The following is a 22,464-nucleotide window of genomic DNA, read 5'->3' as shown; positions in this document are numbered from 1 at the left end:
CTTTCCTGCTGAGTCTGGTTCATCTCAACATTTCGTCCTGTTGCTATCTCAGGAAGTTTTTCTTGCAACTGTTACCATCAGGGACAATCCGATCATTTGGATTTATACATATTACCCTAACTCATTTCCCTAATTTTCATTTTAATTCTTTAAAGAAGCTTAGCCATAATGACCATTGTTAAAAGCGCTAAGGGCAATTTGGGGATGCCAGTTAGCCTTATTTGCATGTCATAGTCATGTGGGAGGAAACTGGAGTACACGGGGGAAACCCACAAAGCACAAGGAGAACATGCAAACTCCATGCACACAGACACCAAGGTGGGGATCGAACTCGGACCATGTAGGTACAAGGTGACAATGCTAACCACTTAACCACAGTTTGGCATTTAAAAATTAGCGTAGTGTGTGAATGAGCGCGAATTTGTGTGTGTGTTCCCTGCGATGGATTGGCACCCTGTCCAGGGTGTACCCCACCCTGTGCCCTAAGTCTCCTATGAAAGGATCCAGGCCCCAGGGTGCTTGGATACTGTATACAGGATAAACCACTATAGACATTGAGTGAGTGAATGAGTGTCTATACAGTACTGTATGTGCAAGCGTACAGGCATGTGTGTGAGACAGTATTAGGCATCCTAGACTAGCCTTATCTCCAAACAACACCACATAGGTCTCTTTTTTGCTTTGTCAGATTAATCTTACAGGTCATTAATATGCACATTACACACACACATATTAATGCACAACTTTGAACTATAAACTTGACTTTGCACATTATTCGGCACATTCTGCGCATTGCACATTGTCTTGCTTATGACTGGACATGGTTTCTATACCACACTTGTATCCTTTTTTTTTTTATTTACTTTATTGTTATTGTTACGGCGTGCGCCTGTGATGGCCGTGCGCCCAAATTAATATCGCTCCTCGCTCATTTCAAAGCTTACTAGCTAGGCGGCCTCCCCTTCGTATGGAAAGGAGCGGGGCCGCGGAATTAGGCAGGTGAGCTATCGCCGCTAGGCTGGTGAGCTATCGCTGCTAATAATCCCAGGCTTCTCCCCGCACTATAAAACACAAGTAGCTCGGTGTCTGTTGGGTTGCCAAGGACTTTACTAAGCGGTGTGAGTGCGACATGCGCGTGCTACAATGCAGAAGAGCAGCATGCAAGTGGAGCAATGGAACGCGCCCCAGGGACTTCAAAGAGGCGAGTCCGGCCATCCGCCCAGAGCAGAGTCAGCGCGAGCGGACGGAGACAGGAGCTGCTGTCCACGTGGGCCCACGCTTCCATTCTGCCCACTGTCCACCGCTCACCAACCAGCGGGGCACTGCCCACCAGACCTGCACACGGACATTCTTTCCTTTTTCCCGTGAGACCTCACTTCGTGTCTGTGCTTTATGGTGGTGCCCGTAAAAAAAGGGTCGAACCCGTTACAGTATATTACTATTTATACATGATGTCATTTTTTTATAGCCAAGTTTGTTCCATAGTTTTCTATATTTGTAAAATCTTTTCTCTTATTTTATACTTGTATAAGCATTTCACTGCATATCATACTGTGTATGACTGTATGTGACAAATAAAATCTGAATTTGAATAAACATAGTAAGTTTTAAGTTTACTGAGATATTGATTTTTTTTTGGAAGGGATGTATAAATGTCCCCGAATACGTGCACCACAATGTCAATAGTGGTTTAAAGACACTGATGGTTAAACCAGCTCCTCCTGCACATCACGTCTAAAACAGGATTATTGTAGCAGCAGTGGTATGTTTACTGTGTATTTACTCAGGTGATGGCTGAATGTACAGGAGTTTTACACCAAAGGCAGCGATGCAAAGGCAGTCTATGTCATTTATGCCAAGGTCTCCTTTCCTAGTTCTTTTTGTTATGGTTCATTATGGTAATATGAAAGTACCATTGATCAACTGCGGGCCTGGAGAAACTAGTTTAGTTTATTTCTCTTTAAATAAGGCAACTGGGTGGTGTTTGTGTGATTCACTTGAATAGTGTGTGTGTTTGTGTGTAAGAAAGAGAGGGATAGTAACTGAGAGAAATATTGCACTGATGTTTCAGCACACATAACTTCCTTCATTAGACCACTAGACTTGGTACTGCATTAAAATTTCAGCCTTTATGAATAAGTCAACCCCCAGGCTTTTATCACATGGGGTATGGGAATTTTTTTTTTTAAAGATGTTCAGACACAAAAAAAATGATGGGAGGGGAATTTAAGAATAAACACTGCACAGATCCATCCTGTTGTATGAAGAAAGAAAAAAAAATCAAGAATTGCTTTTCCTCTTGCTAGAAGTCTGTACGCAGTTTAAGTACAATACAGTATGTTGCAGGGACTTGGGGGAGGGGGGAGCGCTTCAGATTTATCGATCAGTATATGTCAAGGACTCCCTGTCGGATTATTATAGAGACTGGCAATGTTCCAGATGGAGAAGGTGTTCTAAAGTGTCTTAACAGTGTGACAAATCTGCATTCCAATCACACAGACTTTATGCACAAGCAAAGTGCATCAGCATCAACGCCTCTCACTTTCGCTCTAATGAGGGGCTGCCCGGTAGTCTTAAACAATGGACTATAGATGCACTTAATACATCACGCATGGACAGTTATGGCAGTTTGCCAGTCTGTTTGATGCAATATTGTGTTTGTACAGTGAGACACATGAATGAATAAAGAGAAAATGAGTGTGGTGTAAGGTGTGTTGTTGAATAATAATCACATTGCAAGCTCGTTCTTTAACATCTGAGTGTATGTTATGGCCTGCTATGTGGAGGAAATGTCAGCTAATGGAAAGAGGAAGGGACGGATAATTGGCATTCATTAAGATGAGAGCTCGGTAAAGCTGCCTGTGTTCGTTAATAGGATAATGACATTAGTACCTTAGTGCTGGGAGGGAGACAGGAGGATGCAGGGTCAGCCACGTTCCTTCCATCATCAGCAGATCCGACGCAAAACCGGCTGCCGTCACAAGTTTATTGGCTCTGGCTATTTTCAGTGTCATTTTTAATGGCCAAGATTAAGCTCCAGTCAGGGTGGAGGGTTTTGTAAGGTGTGATTATAAAATTAGCTAAAGAGCCAGTGTCTGATTCTACACATAAAATGTTTGAGTTTTTGCTTTGTGTGTGGAGGAAAGTGGAAAGGGTTCATGTACTTCATGACACTTAAAGACCAATTCTGGCCTTTTTTCACATCCTTTCATAAAACTACAGTATATTCCTCACCTCCTCACCTCCTCCCTCTCTGTCTGTCTTCGCAGCACTCACATGGTCACAGAGTACATGGGCATAAGGAATGAGAGCTTTATGAAAATGGCTGCCGTTGGTACGTGGATGGGAGACTTTGTGACGGCGTGGATGGTAATGTAGTTTCTAACACCTCTACTTCACCTACTGTACCATAACAGCTGACAACTAGATTAAATGCTAAACCACAGAAACCAGTGCACAGAAATGAGTGTTTTTGTAGTGAAATATAGTGGTGTAATACTTTTTCTTAGTTTTATAATTTATTGGATTGAAATTTAATCAGGCATTTTGATGCTAATTGAATTTAATATCTTGAAAGAAATAATTACTGAAATTCATAAATAAGTGAGCAAAGATATTCATATAAAATGTCATGACATTTCATTTTATTGCAATTTTTTCACATAGCACATTTTTAATAGTATATAATTTTTTTGTTTATCAACTCATTTTATAGATTTTTTTTTTGTTTGCTTTTTTTTTCTTTCACCCCCTGAGGGACTAAGAACAGGAATTAGTTTAACAAGCACATATGGGCATGATGGCAAAGTGTTGTACTTTTGGCTGCGATAGTGTAGTTCAGATTGAAGTAATACAGTACTGTACATCTTTGTTTAAAAAAAAATAAATGTTTCACTAAAATGTGAAATACCCTCATTAAGCACTTTTTAAAGAACACTATACTTACTGGGTAAGGCCTGCCTTTGCTCTCGAAACAATTCTTTCCTCAATTCTTTATGGCATTTAATTCCATGTGATGTTGGAAACATTCCTTTGAGACCCTTGTCCATGCTGACATGATTTTTTCACACAGTTCCTGAGAATTTTTCAGGAACATCCCCAGCTCTATCACATCCCAAAGTTACTCTATTGCAGGCCCATAGACAGGGGGGTTCGGGTGGTTCGAACGACCCACCCCCCACTGCCAAAGGTCCTGAAATTTTTTTATTATAATTTTTTTTTTTTGAGACAGATTAAAATTGTTCGGCATTATTTAAAATAACACTTTATTACAAAACAATTTACAAAAAAAAAAAACGCGACATGTGACAAGTCTGCGCAGCAACTGGCGTTTTCTAAATCTGTGAGGCGGCATCCAGCGGTGTATAATATGGGTCGAAAAGAGCAGGAGAGACTGAAGAGAACGCAGGCAGCAGCGTCATTATCACAGAATATTGAACATATGTTCAAAAAGACTGCCAAACAGAGTAAGTCTGTTACTACCTCAAGATCATATTGCTAACGCTAGTTAAGTGGTAGCTAATCGTCAACCCCACATCATTCACAGAATAGTTCTCTTGTGTCTTTTCTTGAGCAGTCTGAATGGCTATGACAAGTCTGTAACATCTTAAATAAACATTAACAGACAGTAGCCTATCTGATGGATCTGTGAATTTATTATGTTAAAAATGTTAATCCATCAAAAAAAAAGAAAAGAACAAACGACGAGTTCAATGCGTAAACAAACCTGCTTGAGCATGCATAGTATTAGAATTTATTAACATTTTATTTTGAATTAATAAATTATTATATTAACCATAGGCGATGCTGTCTAGTGTCTATACGCGGTGTAGACAGCATTCAAATGAAGTTTATCATGAATAATTGTTACATAAAACAAAATAAAAGAAGCCCACAAAAAATTTTTTATCCATCCCACAGTCTTGTTATAATTATTGGTAATATTTCTCAAAAGCATGCACATTATGATACCAGCAGACAAGCTAATCCCCCCCCCCCCCCCCACGGATCCAATTTGAAACAACTTTCGCTTTGTGACATGCTGCATTTTCATGCTAGATGTGGCCATTAGAAGGTGTAAGTTGTTGGCCTGAAGGGATGCACATGGACAACAACAATACTCAAATAGCCTGTGGCATTCAAGCTATGATTGATTGGTATGAACGAGGCAAAAATGTGCCAGTGAAACATTCCCCACACCATTACACCACCTCCACCAGGCTGGATTGTCAACACAAAGCAGGGCAGGTCCACTGATTCATGCCTACCATCTGTGAGCCTCAGCAGATTCATCACATCAGTCCTTACTGCAGGCTCAGCTTTCTGTTCTTGGCTGATCAAAGTTGAACCTGATGGTCTTCTGCTCATCACAGTTGTACAAAGTGGTTATCTGAGTTACTATAGCCTTTCTGTCAGCTTGAACTGCTCTGACCATTCTCTGATGACCTCCTTCATCAACAAGACCATTCTGCCCCCAGAACTGCTACTCTCTGGATGCATTTCCCTTTATTGCACCATTCGGAGTAAAGACTAGAGACTCTAGAGACCTTTCTGAGCGAAAATCCCAGGAGATCAGCAGTTACAGAACTGCTTAACCCAGCCTGTTTGGCACCAGCAATCATGCCACAGCCAAAAGATTCTGCCACATTTTTCCTCCATTCTGATGTTTGATGTAAGCATTATCTAAAGCTGCTGTCCTGTATCTGTATGATGTTATTCACTGCACTGCTGCCACACAATTGAATGAAATAGATACTTGCATGAATGAGAAATAAAGTGCTATGTGTTTGTATGATGCCAGTTGCCATACATGGACATCACATGGTGTAGAATTGAGCTCGAATTAATAGACACATTATAGACATTTATTCAAAACCATTAGGTCATGTGTCAGAATGATTTCTTTATTCATGCACCTTTTTTTTTATTTCTTGTTTAATAGACAAATGATTTAAATATATAGTCAAGTATACATTTCTGTGATGAAATTAGGATCTAATACGACGAAGTCTGAACAACTCAGGATAAAAGATGTTTAATGAGGCTTATACTTGATCACGAGCAAGGGTCATTCTTAGTCACACACGAGCATGACATGCTCATGTCTCCCGTCTCATCTCGGCTGAGTTAGGGATCCTAGGGGACAGAAGTGTCTGTAGAGGATGAGTAGCCCTGTCAGTTTGGACTGTTTATGTGTATGTTCGTGTGACAGTGTGTGTTTGTGTATGCATAAATGTGAATGTGTGGGTGAGGATGGGGCTCAGCTTTGACAACCCTATGCTGCCTACATTATATTAGTATGCCTGACAGGGAGGAAAAGAAAAGAGTTTGAGAAAGAGTGAGAGATACAGTTTGTATGAGAGAGAGAGGAGAAAGAGCAAACAGCCCCTGAAAGTGCTGAATCGAGACGTTACAAGGCTTTTTTCATTCCATTAATTCAACACAGCTCTCTCACAATGACCTCCCATTCTCCTCTGTGGGGCTTTGGCTTTTTTAATGGGGGGGGGGTTCATGGTCCAAGAAGGACACACACACATACACACACACAAACACACACACGCAAGTGCACACACACACAGACACACAACCACATAAACACACACACAGTTAGTTTCACACTGTTTGCTGTAGCACAGAGATTTGATGCCAGTCTCTCCCCAGTGAGAAGACATGCTGTGCTCTTGCCTGAGGGCACACTAATCTATCGACACACTAACCTTGGACAAAATGTGTCATCCTGAAAAGGCCAGATTTGCATAGAAAAAGAGAGAACCAGAGGGAGACAGGACCGGAGAGGGATAGAGAGGCGGCTGAGTTTAATTACTTTTACTGATTCCTCACGGGTGATATTTTTTCCCAAACAGCAGTAAACTTTTGACAGCAAAAGCGTGCTCTGACTATGAAATCCATCTACAGGGAGCTCGATTGTCTGTGCGGCAGACTTCAATACAAACAATTAATTAACAACTACTGTAACTTTTATTGTCTGTGATTGTAATATTCCAGTGGTGGATGCAACAATAAAATGTTTTATTATAATATTCCAAATATGCTTCCGCAGGTTCAAGTATTTGGGAATTAAAAAAGCAACGACTCCAAGTTGAAATAAAACACAGTTTAACGGCTTTTATATGCCGATACTTGAAGCAGCATATGGTATGGTTTAAAATTGGTTTTCCAGGCATTAACAGTATAAAAAGGTGCGCATGATGTGTATCTATAATGTCAGGGTAAGCACTAGACATGGATATTAAAAATAAGCAACATTTTATGTCAAAAAACAGATACCATTTTTATTTAATAATCTTAATCTGATGATAGAACATATTAGATAATCACTGTTTAGAGTTAATATGTTTATAAGTTTAGACATAGTAAATTAGTATGGCCAGTATTAAGAATAGTTACATCACATTTGCACAGAATTACCATCACAGATCTCTCTCTCTCTCTCTCTCTCTCTCTCTCTCTTTCTCTCTCTGTCAGGTGACAGACATGATGCTGCAAGACTCGCTGTACCCGGACTGGGGACGAGCAGCTCGGCGCTTCTGGAAACAGGGCAACAACAGAATCGTGCTCTTCTGGTGAGCTACAGGATGATTCTCTCCCTAAGGTGATGGATTTCTGGGGAAAACATGACAGCCGTGTCAAATCAACAGGCAGCAGTGTGTGAGATACTATTATTTCTGTAAACCAGTTGGAGGATGTTTGCTGAAAAGTGGCCATAGTAGACTGTAATAAATGTTAGGTGCATTTGTGTGTTTGTGCATGTAGCTGTGTCGAACTTTACTGGCAGCAAATCAGCTTACGGACTCCATTCAGCTGTACAGAAGTTTTTCTTCGGAAGTTTAAATGTGTTGCTTTAAAGTATTAGTTCAAGGAAAAGTAATTTCTTATACAAGTCTTTACACTAATCATGAATCAAATAGAACATGGTGGTATTTTTGCTATAGCCAGTGTTAATAAGAAGTACACTTTAACTAACCACAAAGGGGATGTCACAGCAGACAATCCGATCCACACATTTAACTTGGCACAGGATTTACAACAGATGCCCTTCCTGGGGCAATCCTCCAATTTTATTCAGGCCTGGGATCAACACCAAGGATGCCCTGCAACTTAGTGGCTGGGTTTGGGTTTTGGAACCGAACCCGGGCTTTCCACACGGCACCCAAGACGCCTAACACTAAACCACCAATAAACTTAGAAGCTATGACCAGTAATTATCTTACATCATGAAATGGATAGTTAAAGTTCACACGTTTAAAGTCACTGTAAAATAATATTTGCACGCCCATGACCATGTCACAATAACTGGAAGAAAACTGGAAGAAATGTTTTCTGTGAATATTCTTAATGAATGAATAAAAATGGATATTATCATATACAGTAGAACCTTGGTTTGTGAACAAATTTTTAAAGAAATTTTACCTTGATAAACAAGCTAGGTCTTGAAATGCGAGTACTGTAGTACACATGCACTTTGACTATATATATATATTGCAAGCGAAAAATGCTTTGTAAATGATGCCAGCTAAAGATTTTTTCCCTCACTATGCGCCAGTTAGTGTGTGGTCATGTGACTACATGTGGTTATTGTTATTGTGGTTGATTGGTCAAACAGAGTCATGTGATTATTGTTGCTGCCTCTAGTTGGTGAAAAAGTCATGCAGTAGATCTACTGGCTGCATGTGTAGAATAAATAGTTAGAAAAGTAACAAATCAAGTGTAGCCGAATGTAGAGGAGTAAGAGTAGCGTTTCCTCTTTACAAATCTACTCAGGTAACAGTAAATAATATGGTACAGTAAAACTACTTATAGAAGTACTTTTTTCTTCAAAAATGTACTCAGGTATATGTAACGGAGTAAATGTAACTCACTACCCACCTCTGGCACCGTGTGCGTGTGAAAGTCGTCCTACACAGTAGCGCCCACTCCTCCTCCCTACTTCAGCCATGTTTCTTTTCAAAAGTAAAGTGCAGGTTAATTTGTTTTATTTTTTTACTTTATATTTTGTATTGATTGTTTTTATATGAATATTCTTGGGTTGTGAGATGTAACACTAGATTTTCCATTATTTCTTAAGGGGGATTTGTTTTGATATACAAGTGCTTTGATGTACAAGCATGCTTCCTAAATGAATAATGCTCCCAATTCAAAGTAAAATTCACTGACACTGTATACAGATATTTTTTTATCATATAGCTACGGCGGGTCCCAACAAGTCTACAACGGGTACCAAGCCCAAATAAAGTGGGAAGGTTGTGCCCGGAAGCGCATCCGGCATAAAACTTGTGCCAAGTTGTTATGTGGGTCAGATGGTCCGCTGTGGCGACCCCTTGATGGGAGCAGCCGACACACTAACAACAACAGACAGTATGACTACAACCATGCAGTGAGAGTTATTAAGTCTTCCATGCTGCTATGTGATGCTGTGTAGCTAATCAGATATATTTGAAAAACATGGATAAATTGTACTAAGTGCTGCTTAATTTCAAGCATTAGTTATTCTTCATGCCATTCTAGACTTCTCGTACCATCTCACTTACCTCCTTAACATCAGCTGCTTACAACAGGGAAGTGCAGGGTAGAAGAAGGAAAGCGGTGAGGTGTAATGTTAAATAGGGGGACCTTGGATTTTCTCTTTGGATATTATGAAGACTTTTATTTCACTTTAGAATAATGCTAGATCTCAGTGTGAAAGGGAACTAAATTGTGTCCAAAATTGATTGTTCAGCATCATAGGTTATCTCGGCATACTTGATAAAGACACAGGGCATAAAAACAAATGACTAATTATTTACTTTTATTATTCTCTTTACTTCTACAGATTTGTTTCTAAACTACATACTGTACATACCCAAACTTGGCCTTTTGTCCAGTAACTGTTAATTTTGCATTCTGATGCATTTGGCAAGGAATGAGGGGTAAAGAGTGTATTAATAGAATGCCTAATTAAACATAAATGATACTTTGAACAAACTGAACACTTATACTTAATAGAAAAATTGCAAATTGTATGCAAGGATAAATAGCTAATTTGTGTTTTTTCTAACAATGTCTAGTTAAGATCTTATTTCTGCTAGCTTTTATTTTTTTTAACTGTTGCATACAAGATTAATTTAGCTCTCTTATTTCTAATGAACAGTGAGAGATCAGAATTTATAATACTGCATATAAGTTCTCTTTTTTTTATAAGAACAACTGCATAGTACCACAGATTACCATGTCAGCAGAAAACTTACACAATTCTCTCTCTCTCTTTGTCTATATATCTCTCTTTCAGGACAGTTTTATTTTCCCTGACCTCTGTGGTGGTATTGGTTATCAGTACAGATTGGATTAGTTGGGATAATCTGAACCGAGGGTTCTTACCCAGCGACGAAGTCTCGCGCGCCTTCCTTGCCTCCTTTATTCTTGTCTTCGACCTCCTCATTGTCATGCAGGTGAAGCTCTGTCCAGTTAACTCTTATGTTTTTCCTTTTTCATGCCTTTTCCTTGACTTTCGTTTCCCCCTTCCTTTTTGCTTACTCTCTCTCTATACACTCTCTGAAACAGTTATAGTTTTTGCATTATGCATGTATTTGATGATCTCAAAGTTATAAGAATCCTCTGTGTGTGTTTTTAGGTTTTCTCCAAATGATTTATGCATAACTGTGGAACGCTATAATGTGTCACTAATTTATGCACATGATAATGTTATCTTTTGCTTTTAAGTGTGCCCAGTCCCTTAAGAGAAGAATACTAGTATATGTGAATATTCACCTTATGTTTCTGCAAGTCTGTATTATAGAATTAACTCCCTAATAATTGTACGCACTTTTCAAACTTTAACATTTTAAAGTTTTTGGTTGAGCAAATTTTATTCACTATATTATATTGAAAAATGTGTTCAACCTGATTGCGCCATCTCTACCAAATCTGCTAGCTAATGCTGTGATGCTTTTAATTGCTGCTTAGCATTCCACAGAAAATAAAGGGAAGCTTATGCTTCTTTGGGTTGTTGCACCACCACATGAGAAGTTAGAATTTTATATGACTGCATTTCCTTTTATATTACAAATAAAAAAAAGTTTTCACCATAATGTGACATTTGGAACCATTGGAAACCATTTGGAAAAGACCTGGTTTGTTTGGAAGTGTCGCCAGCAGAAAGTCTCTTGTCAAAAAGGAACATGGTATGGCTGTGATTTTCTGCATCTGACCAAACCACAAGACTTCTGAAACAATGTCCTAACGCCCAGGGCAATGTTTGGTAAAAAAAACACAAAAAAATGCTGAAAAAACAGCATTTTAACAGGAACACCTATTTTGGTTGCAGGGGTGATGATCTGGGCTTGTTTTGCATCCACAGGACCTGAGCACCTTGCACTCACTGGGTCGACTATAAATCCTCTGTGTACCAGAGTATTCTAGAGGCAAATGTGAGGCCATCTGTCAGACAGCTAAAAAATGAAAAAAATTAAGGTTTTGGAATGGCCTGGTCAAAGATCTCAACCCAAATGAAATGCTGTGGTGGGACCTTGGAGAGTTACTGTATTACTGCTAAAGGTGGATCAACAAGCTATTGAATCAAGGGGGTTTGAGATCCACTATGATCTGATATTTATTATCTTGGATGTGCCTCACCATCCTTTCTCTTTGCTCTCACTTTGAGGTTAATACAAAATACTTATCATTATACTAATAATTGCAAATCATGTCATCCTTTGTCCTGAAGACTCTTCTCTATTCCCCTTAAAAATTACTTCATAACAATAATTATTCATGCTGTATTTATTCATTCAAGTTCATTTTTATCTAATATAAGGTTTAGATTATGTAAGGCAACCTCTACATATCCCCGCAGTAAGTTACATAACATTTTAAAACAAGTATGTTAATATAATACTCTGATTTCTCTTACTGTCACAGCTGCTGTTTTGGACATCTTTACACCAGTCCGATTAGAGCATTTAACAGCAATTTGGTCTTACATAAAATAACATACTGAATGCCTCATATACATCACCAGTCAAAAATATGAAAACACCTTTCAATTTTTTCTACATTTTAAAGTGATGTTGAAGTAATCTAAAATCTGCAGTGACCTCTGAACAATTGATATTGAGATGTTTTTGCTTCTGAAGCATTGGTCTTGCCATACTGGGAAAGTTTTCATGGAAGCCATTTTCTTCTTCATAGTGCTTGATAAGTTTTACAAATGCACTTGGAAATACTGTTCTTGCAAAAACTATTCCAGAACTGCTTAACTCCATTTCTTAAAATAACAACTGATTCTTGTTGTTGTTGGTGGTGGTGGTGCTGTTTCTTAATTACCTAATTCCATTTATGTTATTTCATAGTTTGGAAAATCGGTAGTATTGTTTTAGAATGTAGAAAACTAAACCCTAAACTGTCCAATCTATTGACTGGTACTGTACTGTATGTACAAAGCACTGATCAAATCTCAGGGTAAAAAGTTTAGAAAAAACTATTATATATAAAAAAAATTTGCATACTTTAATTATTACACTACTGTATATTACATTGGATATGCACTATATTAATTATTGACCTATACTTTATTGACCTATGCACCATACATAATGCCTTCACTATTTTAGTCGGCCATTAATTAACGGATTAACATCATCTTGTTGCAAATCAATTCAGTGTAAGCAGATTTTAGTTGATTAATGCGATGATGCATTGCCAGCCCAGATCCATTTCCCAGATATTAGTTTAAAGCTATTGTTTCATTCTAATTTATTTCAGTTCATCAGTAAAATTTGTTCTTAGTGAGGTTCAGGTCATCTAATTTATTTATTCAATGAAAAATATTGCACTACTTGAACCTGAAAAACTTGGAAAAAGTGTTGATATTTCAGGTTCTAAAAGGTTAAACTGCAAGAAGCTTTCAAGTTAAACCGAGACTTTTGATTGATACCATCAAAGTAGAAAAATTAAAGCCATGATCAGACTGCCTGCTTCATGTCTGGAATGTTGGCATTTCCAGGAACTCCTTTAATAGCCCAAACACGTGGGTGGCTATAACTTTCAAACTCTGCAAGTGGTGTTCGTGAATAATGTGCATATGATGAATGCGCAAATGAAGAATGTGTGTAAAATTCCCGTGGACAGATGTGTTTCTTCCACAAGTTGGAGACGAGTCAGCAGGTGATTTTCAAGTGGCAGGCGTTCCACTTACTGAATGTTCACGGGAACAACTGCAGTGAGCTCCGAGCCACCTCAGCAAGGATCATCACTAACGGATGTACTGTAATGCCGCAGATATCCGATCAGGCAGATCCGTAGATTCGTTGCTAGGCGACGCCGTGGTAGAGGCAATCAGGTGAAACACCTGGGCACACCTTTATATAAGCTTCCTAAATGCTTCACTCAGCATGCGAACATTTAGTCTGTGCCAAAAACAAGGGCAACTCCACGCCGCTCCAGTATAAGGAAAAACGAGAAATGATATTTAAAAAGAGAAAAGAAAAAGGATATATCTAAAAAAGAAAAGAAAAAATTTACATTTGAAAAGAGGGTAATCTTTTTGGCATACCCACAGCATCCACAAAGATCGCGCTTATGTGATTACCATCTCACCGTTCCCTCTAAGTCTGCATCGGGCTCTTCTTATACTATCGGTGATATTACATCCTGTACCACCGATCACATAACACATTTGGCCTTCTTTAAAACTTTTGCACTATTCAAATGTTTTACCGCGACTAAGAGTCTTCTGCAAATTTCAACCAGTTTTACGCCCCATATAATTCTTCTGAAGCACTTGGGTCGATTTTGCTCCAGAATTTATTCCATCATCAAGATCTTTTATGTATTATTCTTAATCTGCAGCCTTTCAATTCTGTTCTGAAGGCTGGTGCTGAACATGTTGTGGTAAATCGTCTTGTACATTTTTTTAACAGGTTAGTCAATCGTTACTTACTCTTTAGTAGATCTTTCATTCTAAGTACAAAACTCACTCCTGCCTCTTTCAGTATGGGGTCTCATTTTCCAGCTTCAGGATGGTCTGCTTTACTGAGCCTGGCACATCTCTGGTCCTTATGTTCAGAGATAACGGCATGCCAATCCACAAAAGTGTGGCACTGGCCTATTACTCAGACACTGCACTGTACCTATTAGCCTTGAGTTATTATGCGCCTCACGGAGCCATCTCACTTTGATTTGGCGTTAAGTACAGTCCACCCACATAGGACCTTGAATTCTGTTTGAAACTCCACAGTCTTTTTAAGATTCATGTCCAGGATAGCCATTTTTCATTGGCAGCAATGGGTACCTGGCAAACGTGTTTATTAGCCTTATTTATGATTTCAATTAGCTCTTTACTTGTGGAACGTACATCTCCTTGATCCATTCTTTCCCTGTCAAGTGCAGTCAATAAATAATGAAGTCTATGAAACAGAGATGTCTTACTTTAACTTTGCCTGTGTTCACCATTTGTGCTGGTTAATTCCCAAATTCTGTATGACATCCCCTGATATTTTATTCAAATAGTAATTAATTTCCCCGTTTGTTGACCCTGATTGATTTTTTTTTATAACAGCAGCTCTGATAATAGTGTTAAGTACTAGGATTATATTAATAAACTTAAAGTAACATGTTATCATTTCCTACACAGGTGGTTGTACGATGGACACCTGTTTAGAAAATACAAAATTGTAGGTATAGTGAAGTTCTGTTCCTGTTTCTCTGGAGGGAGTCACCAGTTTTAGTTGAAGGGACATTTTTAATGACAGACGATTTTGCGGTCTGCTACGTTTTTATTACTTAACTTTACGAGAAAGAAAACAAAAAGAAAGATTTTTGAAAGACTCATTTGTATAGCTGCTGTAATTTAATTGATGACAGAAACTATCTTAATATCTAACTAACTTACTGACTACTGAACTAGCTAACTAATACATAGGCGTAATAAAACATTTGTAAACACCATTTGTGCTTTGTTTATGAATGTATCAATGGGATCTCTCGTGGTTTTCAAATTCAAGTTTTCTAACGTCATTGTTATTTTCTTCTAAATTTTTTCCTTTTCCACTCCAACCCAGAAGGAAGAGCCTATGGCATGTTTCATATTGAAATATGAAAGCTATGGTCATGCATATATCATCCACATGCTGTGTGAGGTTTGATTGGGTTTATGCTCCCCTCTATCAGCCGCACTACAGGCAGATAATAGGCAAATCTGACATCTGCAGAACTGATGTTTAATGTCACTAGTCACTGTAGAGCCCAGCAGGATCTGGGCTTTCTGTCTGATTGTGACAGAAATAAATGTCAAAAGAATTCATTGATATCTAAAGGTTTTCTGAAATGCAAAAGTCAAAAAAGAGCTTCTAAGGAATGTGTGAAAAACTTTCCATTTACTCATACTGGTGTAACCTTTTTTCTTTGCAGCTACAGTAGTTCTTGCTCTACACTGCTCTGTAATTAGTTTTCTTTTTTTTTTCTTCAGCTTTTGTGTACTCTTAAGTGATGCATTTCATCATCCTCTGCTTATATAACTTTGTTTGGATCTTTATTCCTTCAGGACTGGGAGTTTCCTCATTTCATGGGGGATTTGGATATGAACCTTCCTGGCCTGTCTACAACGCAGATAAAATTTAAACTTCCAGTCTGCAAGCGAATCTTCAAGGATGAGTATCATATACACATCACAGGTACGCCTATATTCATTATCTGTTTATGTATTCATCCACAGCTTAAGGGATTATTAAAATATAATTAAAGCAGTACAATTATATGCTCATTATATTCTTAGGCTTCGTTTAAGGCACATGTAATAAAATATTTTTTCCCATAGGACAGACTAAGAATATTTCACTTTGTAATTAAATATTTGAATATCATACTAAGATGCACCAAGTAGTAGAGCTCTTTAGTAATGGCTGCCAAGGTTATTATTGTCCCTTTGCTGGGCAGATCCTTTTCATCTTCCAGCCATCATCAACGTCAAGTTGCCAAGTTGCTGAACCAAAAAGTTCACCTTGTTCTACAGTGTCTCAGAAGTAACTCCCCTGGAGTTTCCCTCTCTAGGCTGTCAACACTTTATTTGCACTTTTTTTTTGTGCCAGGCGTTGTTCATATCCTATCTATCAGTGTGATCAAAGTAAGCTTGATGTAAGATTTATTCAAGTAAAATTTTAAAAATAGACATTCAAACACAAGGACATAAGCAGCTTACTCCAAAGCGTGGTGACAAAAGAGAATAAAACTCAAAAGACACTTTTCCTAATTTTCCATCATTCTAAAATCTGCATATTTACAAATGGGTGCTTTCCAAAACACTCATAGTTGTACGCTATACTATTCATATGATTATTGCGTGCACTAAGAATGTGTTATCCTTTCTTTCTTATCGAAGTAGTAATAATCTTACATCTTTGTGAATTGAATCTGAATCAAATCAAGAATCACATTTTATTGGCCATGTACAGTAAAACATGATTTCGGTTCTAAAATTTTTGGCCGCTTTTCAAGTCGTTGTAAATCCCTCGATCCGCACCCACCTATGACCGCATCACAATAACGAAATTCTGTATTAATGCCAGGAAAACCTTTACACTTGGCAAGCCATCGTTCTGTCTATACATTGTGTCCATACATCTGTCCTTTGATTGTTCATATATCTGACTGCATGTGGAAAGAAGCAGTTGCAGTGTCTGGTTTGTGATGCACATTGATCTAAAGCACCTGCTGGAGGGAAAGAGTTCAAATACAGTATGTGGAGGTCTGGCTGCAGGGAGTCAATAATGATTTTTTTTTCACTCTCTTTCTTGTGCTGGAGAAGAACAGGTCCTTGTGGGAGGGCAGGTTGCTTCCTGTGAGTTTTTCAACTGACCTGAAAATACATTGCAGTCTCTCTAGCTCATTATTGGTTGCAGAGCAGAGCCAGGCTGTTATCGAGGTGGTGAGCACACTGTCAGTGGTGGCTGTGTAGAACTAGGTCAACAGCTCCTGTAGTAGGTTGCTACAGTACTTCAGCTGTCTCAGGAAGTGTATCCTCTACTAAACTTTTTTTTGTGTGTTGGCTTAAAATGTAGATTGTGCTTTCCAGGAAGTTGAAAGTCTTCTCAGCCATCACAGTATTGTCCAGTATGATAATTCGAGGTAGTGATGGGGCAGCTTTATAAGCTTTATAATTCAGCTTTACCATTTTGAGCATGTTGAGCTCTATGCTTTTGTGACTGCACCAAAAAAATCATAGCAGTATCAAGTGTTGAGGATTAGGGTTTCAGACACAACGGTCCTGCTGCATCATACCAGTCAAAAAGCTTACAATCCAGTAACAGGTGAAGGCAGCTATGCTGAGAAAGACAGTTGGATTGGATCAGATGCTAAATTATTGTATTAAATACCAAGCTTAAGTACCTCATAACATAGTAAAAGGAAATAAATCTAAGCGGCTCACACCTGTCTCTGAGACAGTGTGGGATTTCCACCCATAGTATCTAGAGTGGCAGTGATTGACTTTAATCAATCATGTGACATTGGTTAATATTTTATCTATCTTAGTGTACTTTTCCTGTGACAAAATAAGGCCATATGAGAAACTGATTTTAAGGATGATCTCTTCCAGAAGCTATAGACACCCATAATTCATAAGACCTTCTCTGAGATCTAAGGAGAAACAACTGAACAGACACTGCAGATAGTCCTCACACTCACCAATCGAGGACACGCTATCTGAACCTAACCATAATGCTTCTCTGCTGACCTTCCCCAGTCCTGGTATAGTAGTGTAGCTATAATTACCTCATTTATCTTCAGTGTCTATATTACCACTGCTCACCGTGCTCCATCATATAATACAAATACACAGAGAATACTATACAGTATTTGCTATGCTGCCTTCGTTCCCAGCTGCTGTCCTATTTTCCATTCTACCATTTGAAGACGTATTTTCTACAGTATGTATAAATAATGTTTTAGCAAACCAAAAATATTACTGTAAATTATGACTATCATTAGGTTTATTTCATCTGAAGTACATTGGATTAATCAAACATTCATTGAAACTGGTAAAAAAAAACAAAAAAAAAAAAACTTGAACACCGGTAAAGAGATGATCATATTGTTTGCAAACCTCTCCTGAAAATCTGAGCCAGTTTAATGAAGAATACCTGCAAGAGGTGAGGAAAAACATGAGCATTAAGGGGGAAATCTAATTGGCCAATTGGTTTAAGCCCCAGCCCATAATATGTTTTTTTTCTCACATTTGTGTGTGTGCATACACACTGAAAACCCATCTGAACATCTAAAATGACTAAAGGACAAATTTTGCATAAATAGGGCTATCTTCCAGTCCTGTAGTCCAGCTTCCTCAAGGTTCAGCCTGCTATGGATTCTGAGATGCTTTTCTGCACATCACAGTTGTAAAGTGTTTATTTTGGTTTTTGCTGTTTTAATGTTATCTAGAAACAGTCCGGTCATTCTGCTTTGACCTCTCTCCTAAAACTGTGTTTCTACCTGAACAACTGTTTTTGTTCTTGTTGTCCTCACCATTGTTTGTAAAATCATAGTTTGTGGACTTTTGTGAAAAAAATCATACATTTCTGAAGTTGTTGACCCAGCCAGTTTGGCATCAGCAACTTTTCCCCATTCTGCTGTTTGATATGAACATGAACTGAAGCTCTTGACCATCATTACACTGCTGCCAAATGATTGGCTGATTCAATAATTGCATGAATGTGTATGTATACAGACTTGTCGCAGTAAAACTTTGAAGATAATGCCATAATTTTCTGTATTGCAGGTAAATGGTTTAACTATGGCATTATCTTCTTGGTCCTCATTCTTGACTTAAACATGTGGAAGAACCAGATCTTCTATAAGCCCTATGAGTATGGCCAGTACGTTGGTCCAGGAGAGAAGATCTACACAGTAGAGGAGCCAGACACTCTTAGCAACTTCAACCGCAGCACATTAACATGGGAATGGCGATCGACTAATGTTGACCCGCACACCAACCTCACTTACATCAAAAGAGACATGTTCCTCCACAGTCGCTACATCGGTGCTAGTCTAGATGTCAAATGCTTGGCGTTCATTCCAAGCTTAGCTGCCTTTATCCTCTTTGGCTTCTTTATCTGGCTTTTTGGACGTTTCCAGGAGAGCGAGACGTTTCTGGAGAGCCAGGACAAGACGTATGAGCGAATCAAGCGCAAATCACCCTCAGATTTGGGCATCACACCTGAGGAAGTGCATGTATCAATGAGCGAGACTTTAAAAAGGAGTGCCACTCCAATTTTGCTGCTAGTGGACACTCATCATTTCGGGTCCTCAACTAACTCTATATCCCCCTGTTCTAATGAGACTCAGGAGACACAACCTAGCAGTTCTGTAGATAAAGTAGCATGTGCCGAGGCTGCAGATGTTAACAAACTAACTCCATAACCTTAAGCAAAGCTAATATAAACTCTGGAGAGTTGAGATATGTTTCTGCTGAGCTCCTCCAAATCCATCTTTGCCTTGATGGGATCATTAACGATGACCAGGCCAATATCTGAATACATGCCTCTAACACAGCGCCAGCGAAAAGACATTGTAGGCTTGTTCAGAAACCTGCTTTGAAACTTCTAATACAGGAGATTGCACAGTGTGTTTTCTACATTTAGTGGCACCCAGATTTTGGTACTTAGTTTACATTTCTTTTCATTAGAGTATTGTATACGGTATGGTCCAAAGGTGCTTAACATTTTATTTTTTTATATATTTTTATTGAGCTACTTTGGTGCCTATATGAAAAATCTGTTTATATACCAAGTGCATGGCAATGTAGTCATGAGGAATATTCAGCAGAAAGATCTGTGCCTTTAGTAGTTGAGTCCATTATTGGGCAATAGAATTTAAAAGTCTTTTAAAGCATCATTACATTATATTAATCTGTTATGCAATACAGTGTGTCCATAGTGTGTCTTCTCATATAATTTTGTAATTTACTATAAAAGAAATCATTTTATTAAATAACTTCTTACCAACACCAGTAGAAAGCTGAAAATCATCAAGTGTGGAATTTTCTCACAGATCCTGACTGTTTGTCCTCTAAAAAGAACCCTTGGCAAAAAATAACAAAATTACCGCCCTTAGAGATTTCTCATGCAGCATTGTAACAAATAAAGTAATTACAGATATGGCAAAAAGGGTGTTTTCATTTAACATACTGTACCTCAAACAAATTAAATGGTGTTATTTTAATTAATTCCATATTTTTCCCAGAGAACGTAGAGAGGACAAAATTGTGGAATCACTCAATGTTCAGTGTATATATGGAATTGCATTGTCATTTGCATTTCTAAAGCATATGTTGGCACAGGTCTAAAATGTAAATTAACCTGCAGGTAAAAGTGAGTGCTTAAAAATCCAAACATGCTGATGGATTTGGCTAATTAAAAGGAAACATAACCCCAACAAGAGAGTTATTAACTAAAACAATAGAAACAAATTATGATCCTCCTTCAATAAGGAAATCCAACACGGAGTGTAGCAAACCATGTTGGTTGTTCCCAGGCACCTGTGTCTAAAATTTAGTGCACGTACAAACAAAACGGGATTATAAGTTTCTAAAAGCAGGAGGTCTAAGTGTCAGGATAAAAGAACTCAAACCAATTTTCCTTGATAATAGAAATTGCACAACAAAACCAATGAAAAGCGAACATGCGGAAACAGCAGTCACAGAACTCTTTGTGACAGAACTATAGGAAATTAGCTAAACGTAATGGGATTTACAGAAAAGCCCAAAGAAAAAAAAAACACCTCAACAGAAGTTTACAATGGCCTAAAGAGAAGCAGTCATGTAGTGTGGATGATTGGAAGCAACTAATGTTCAATAATGAATCACAAATTTGCGTTGGTCCAAAAAAAAAAATATGCCGAAACATTTAGAACTCATGAAGATACTGAAATACAATCAAATTTCCCCCCTCATTTATGATCTGGAAGTGCATGTCAGATAAAGGACCAGGGCAGATGGCAATCATTACCCCAACAGTCAATGCACAGATGTACATTAAGATTTTCTCATTTCATTGATAGAAAATAGATTTGACGATGAAGTAATTTATTAGGTTGATAATTGCATCTTGCCACAGAGCAAAGAGCAGTAATGCTTTTCTTCAGGAAAAACATATCAACTCTCTAATATAGCCAGAGAACATTACGGGTCTTTTTTTAAGTGAAAATTTATGGTGAAAATGTAACAAGGCTTCATCTTACAAAAGCTGATCTTCTAACCCCTATTGGCGAATGTTAGGATCTGCTGGATGGAGAATATTGTTTTTTAATGGTGATGTAATTTCTTTATTAAAGACGAGAAACAAATAATTTTTTTGTAATGATTCCATAATTTTTGTTCCTCAACATTTAGAGACTCCATTTTTTTTCTTCTTTACTTTAACTGGGAAAAATATGCCATAAAGATTTTTTTTTTTTTTTTTGGGTAATTTTAAGACAGCCATCTAGTATTTATCTAGTACTTTGCTATGATTTATTTCTTTTTGTTCCTCTTGTGTTTTGTGTCTTTTTTATAATGTTTCTAGATTAAATTTTACAAGACTGCCATTTTGACTTGAGATCTTGTGGCACTTAAAAAGGAGTTTGGCATGACCAAAGTTTTTGTCTGTATGTTCGCTTCTGTATTTGCTTGTTTAACATTATGTGTTAAAGTGCTTTTCTTTTCTAATAAAGTCTAAATATAAATATGGTGGTTGATTACATTTAATTTACTTTGTCAGAATTAATGTAATAGACACTGTAAATGACGTTTTTCAGCATCTGATCAGTAATGCTTTCTTGGTGAAGTCTGGGTTGTTGTTGTTTTGTGTTTTGGTGAAATTGATGCAGCTACTCTTGAAACGCTTCCAGAAGACCAACTGTTTCCATTTCAAATAGGCTCGGTCCACAGTGACCCTGTTGCCAAGCAACTCTTCAGGGCCGACCTCTTCCAGCTGCTGCTCCAATTAGTTCATTAGGGAGGGAAAATAACTTTGTGCAGCCAAGGCAAACCAAGTCGTTTAGAGGAAAATTTGGTAAATGACCATCCACTCCAATTAAATCCAGTATACAGTATAAAGGCTGCAAAAGGATGCATTACTAGACCTTAGCATAACACGTTCAAATATGGAATGCTTATTCATTAATGCTGGATTTCCTTTATCAACACATTTTATGTATTTGATATCAATAAACAGTTAATGATGGACAGTTAAAGCAACAATTTTCATGAGTACATTTTTTAAGCCGAGGAACAAAAACAAAACTTATTCTTTGCTTATGTAAGACCCCAAGTACAAAGAAGATAAATTCAGGGAATGTAGTCTCAAGATGAAGTTAATGAACATTATTGTACATAAGACAAAAAATATCCAAAAATGAGTAAGTTTTAAATGATAAAAATACATTTTTTATAGCTTTTTTAACCAGGCTCTTTGTCATGAAAAGGCATAATTGACATTTTTGGAA

The 22,464-nt window shown here is 37.9% G+C and overlaps 1 protein-coding gene across 1 annotated transcript in view; it reads left to right on the top strand.

The window, feature by feature from the left end:
• The window catches only part of tmem117 (transmembrane protein 117), a 60,184-nt gene extending 38,815 nt beyond the window's left edge, over positions 1 to 21,369 (top strand). Inside the window, exons 3-7 of the mRNA XM_053514008.1 lie at positions 3,270 to 3,369; positions 7,486 to 7,583; positions 10,286 to 10,445; positions 15,536 to 15,665; positions 18,761 to 21,369. Of these exons, the coding sequence (XP_053369983.1) occupies positions 3,270 to 3,369; positions 7,486 to 7,583; positions 10,286 to 10,445; positions 15,536 to 15,665; positions 18,761 to 19,401 (1,129 nt within the window). The 3' untranslated portion in view covers positions 19,402 to 21,369. The remainder of the gene's footprint in view (positions 1 to 3,269; positions 3,370 to 7,485; positions 7,584 to 10,285; positions 10,446 to 15,535; positions 15,666 to 18,760) is intronic.
• Positions 21,370 to 22,464: the final 1,095 nt, after the last annotated feature.

The sequence above is a fragment of the Clarias gariepinus genome, chromosome 2, assembly GCF_024256425.1.
Source record: "Clarias gariepinus isolate MV-2021 ecotype Netherlands chromosome 2, CGAR_prim_01v2, whole genome shotgun sequence".
Classification (NCBI taxonomy): domain Eukaryota; kingdom Metazoa; phylum Chordata; class Actinopteri; order Siluriformes; family Clariidae; genus Clarias; species Clarias gariepinus.
This window is presented reverse-complemented; position numbering and strand designations above follow the sequence as displayed.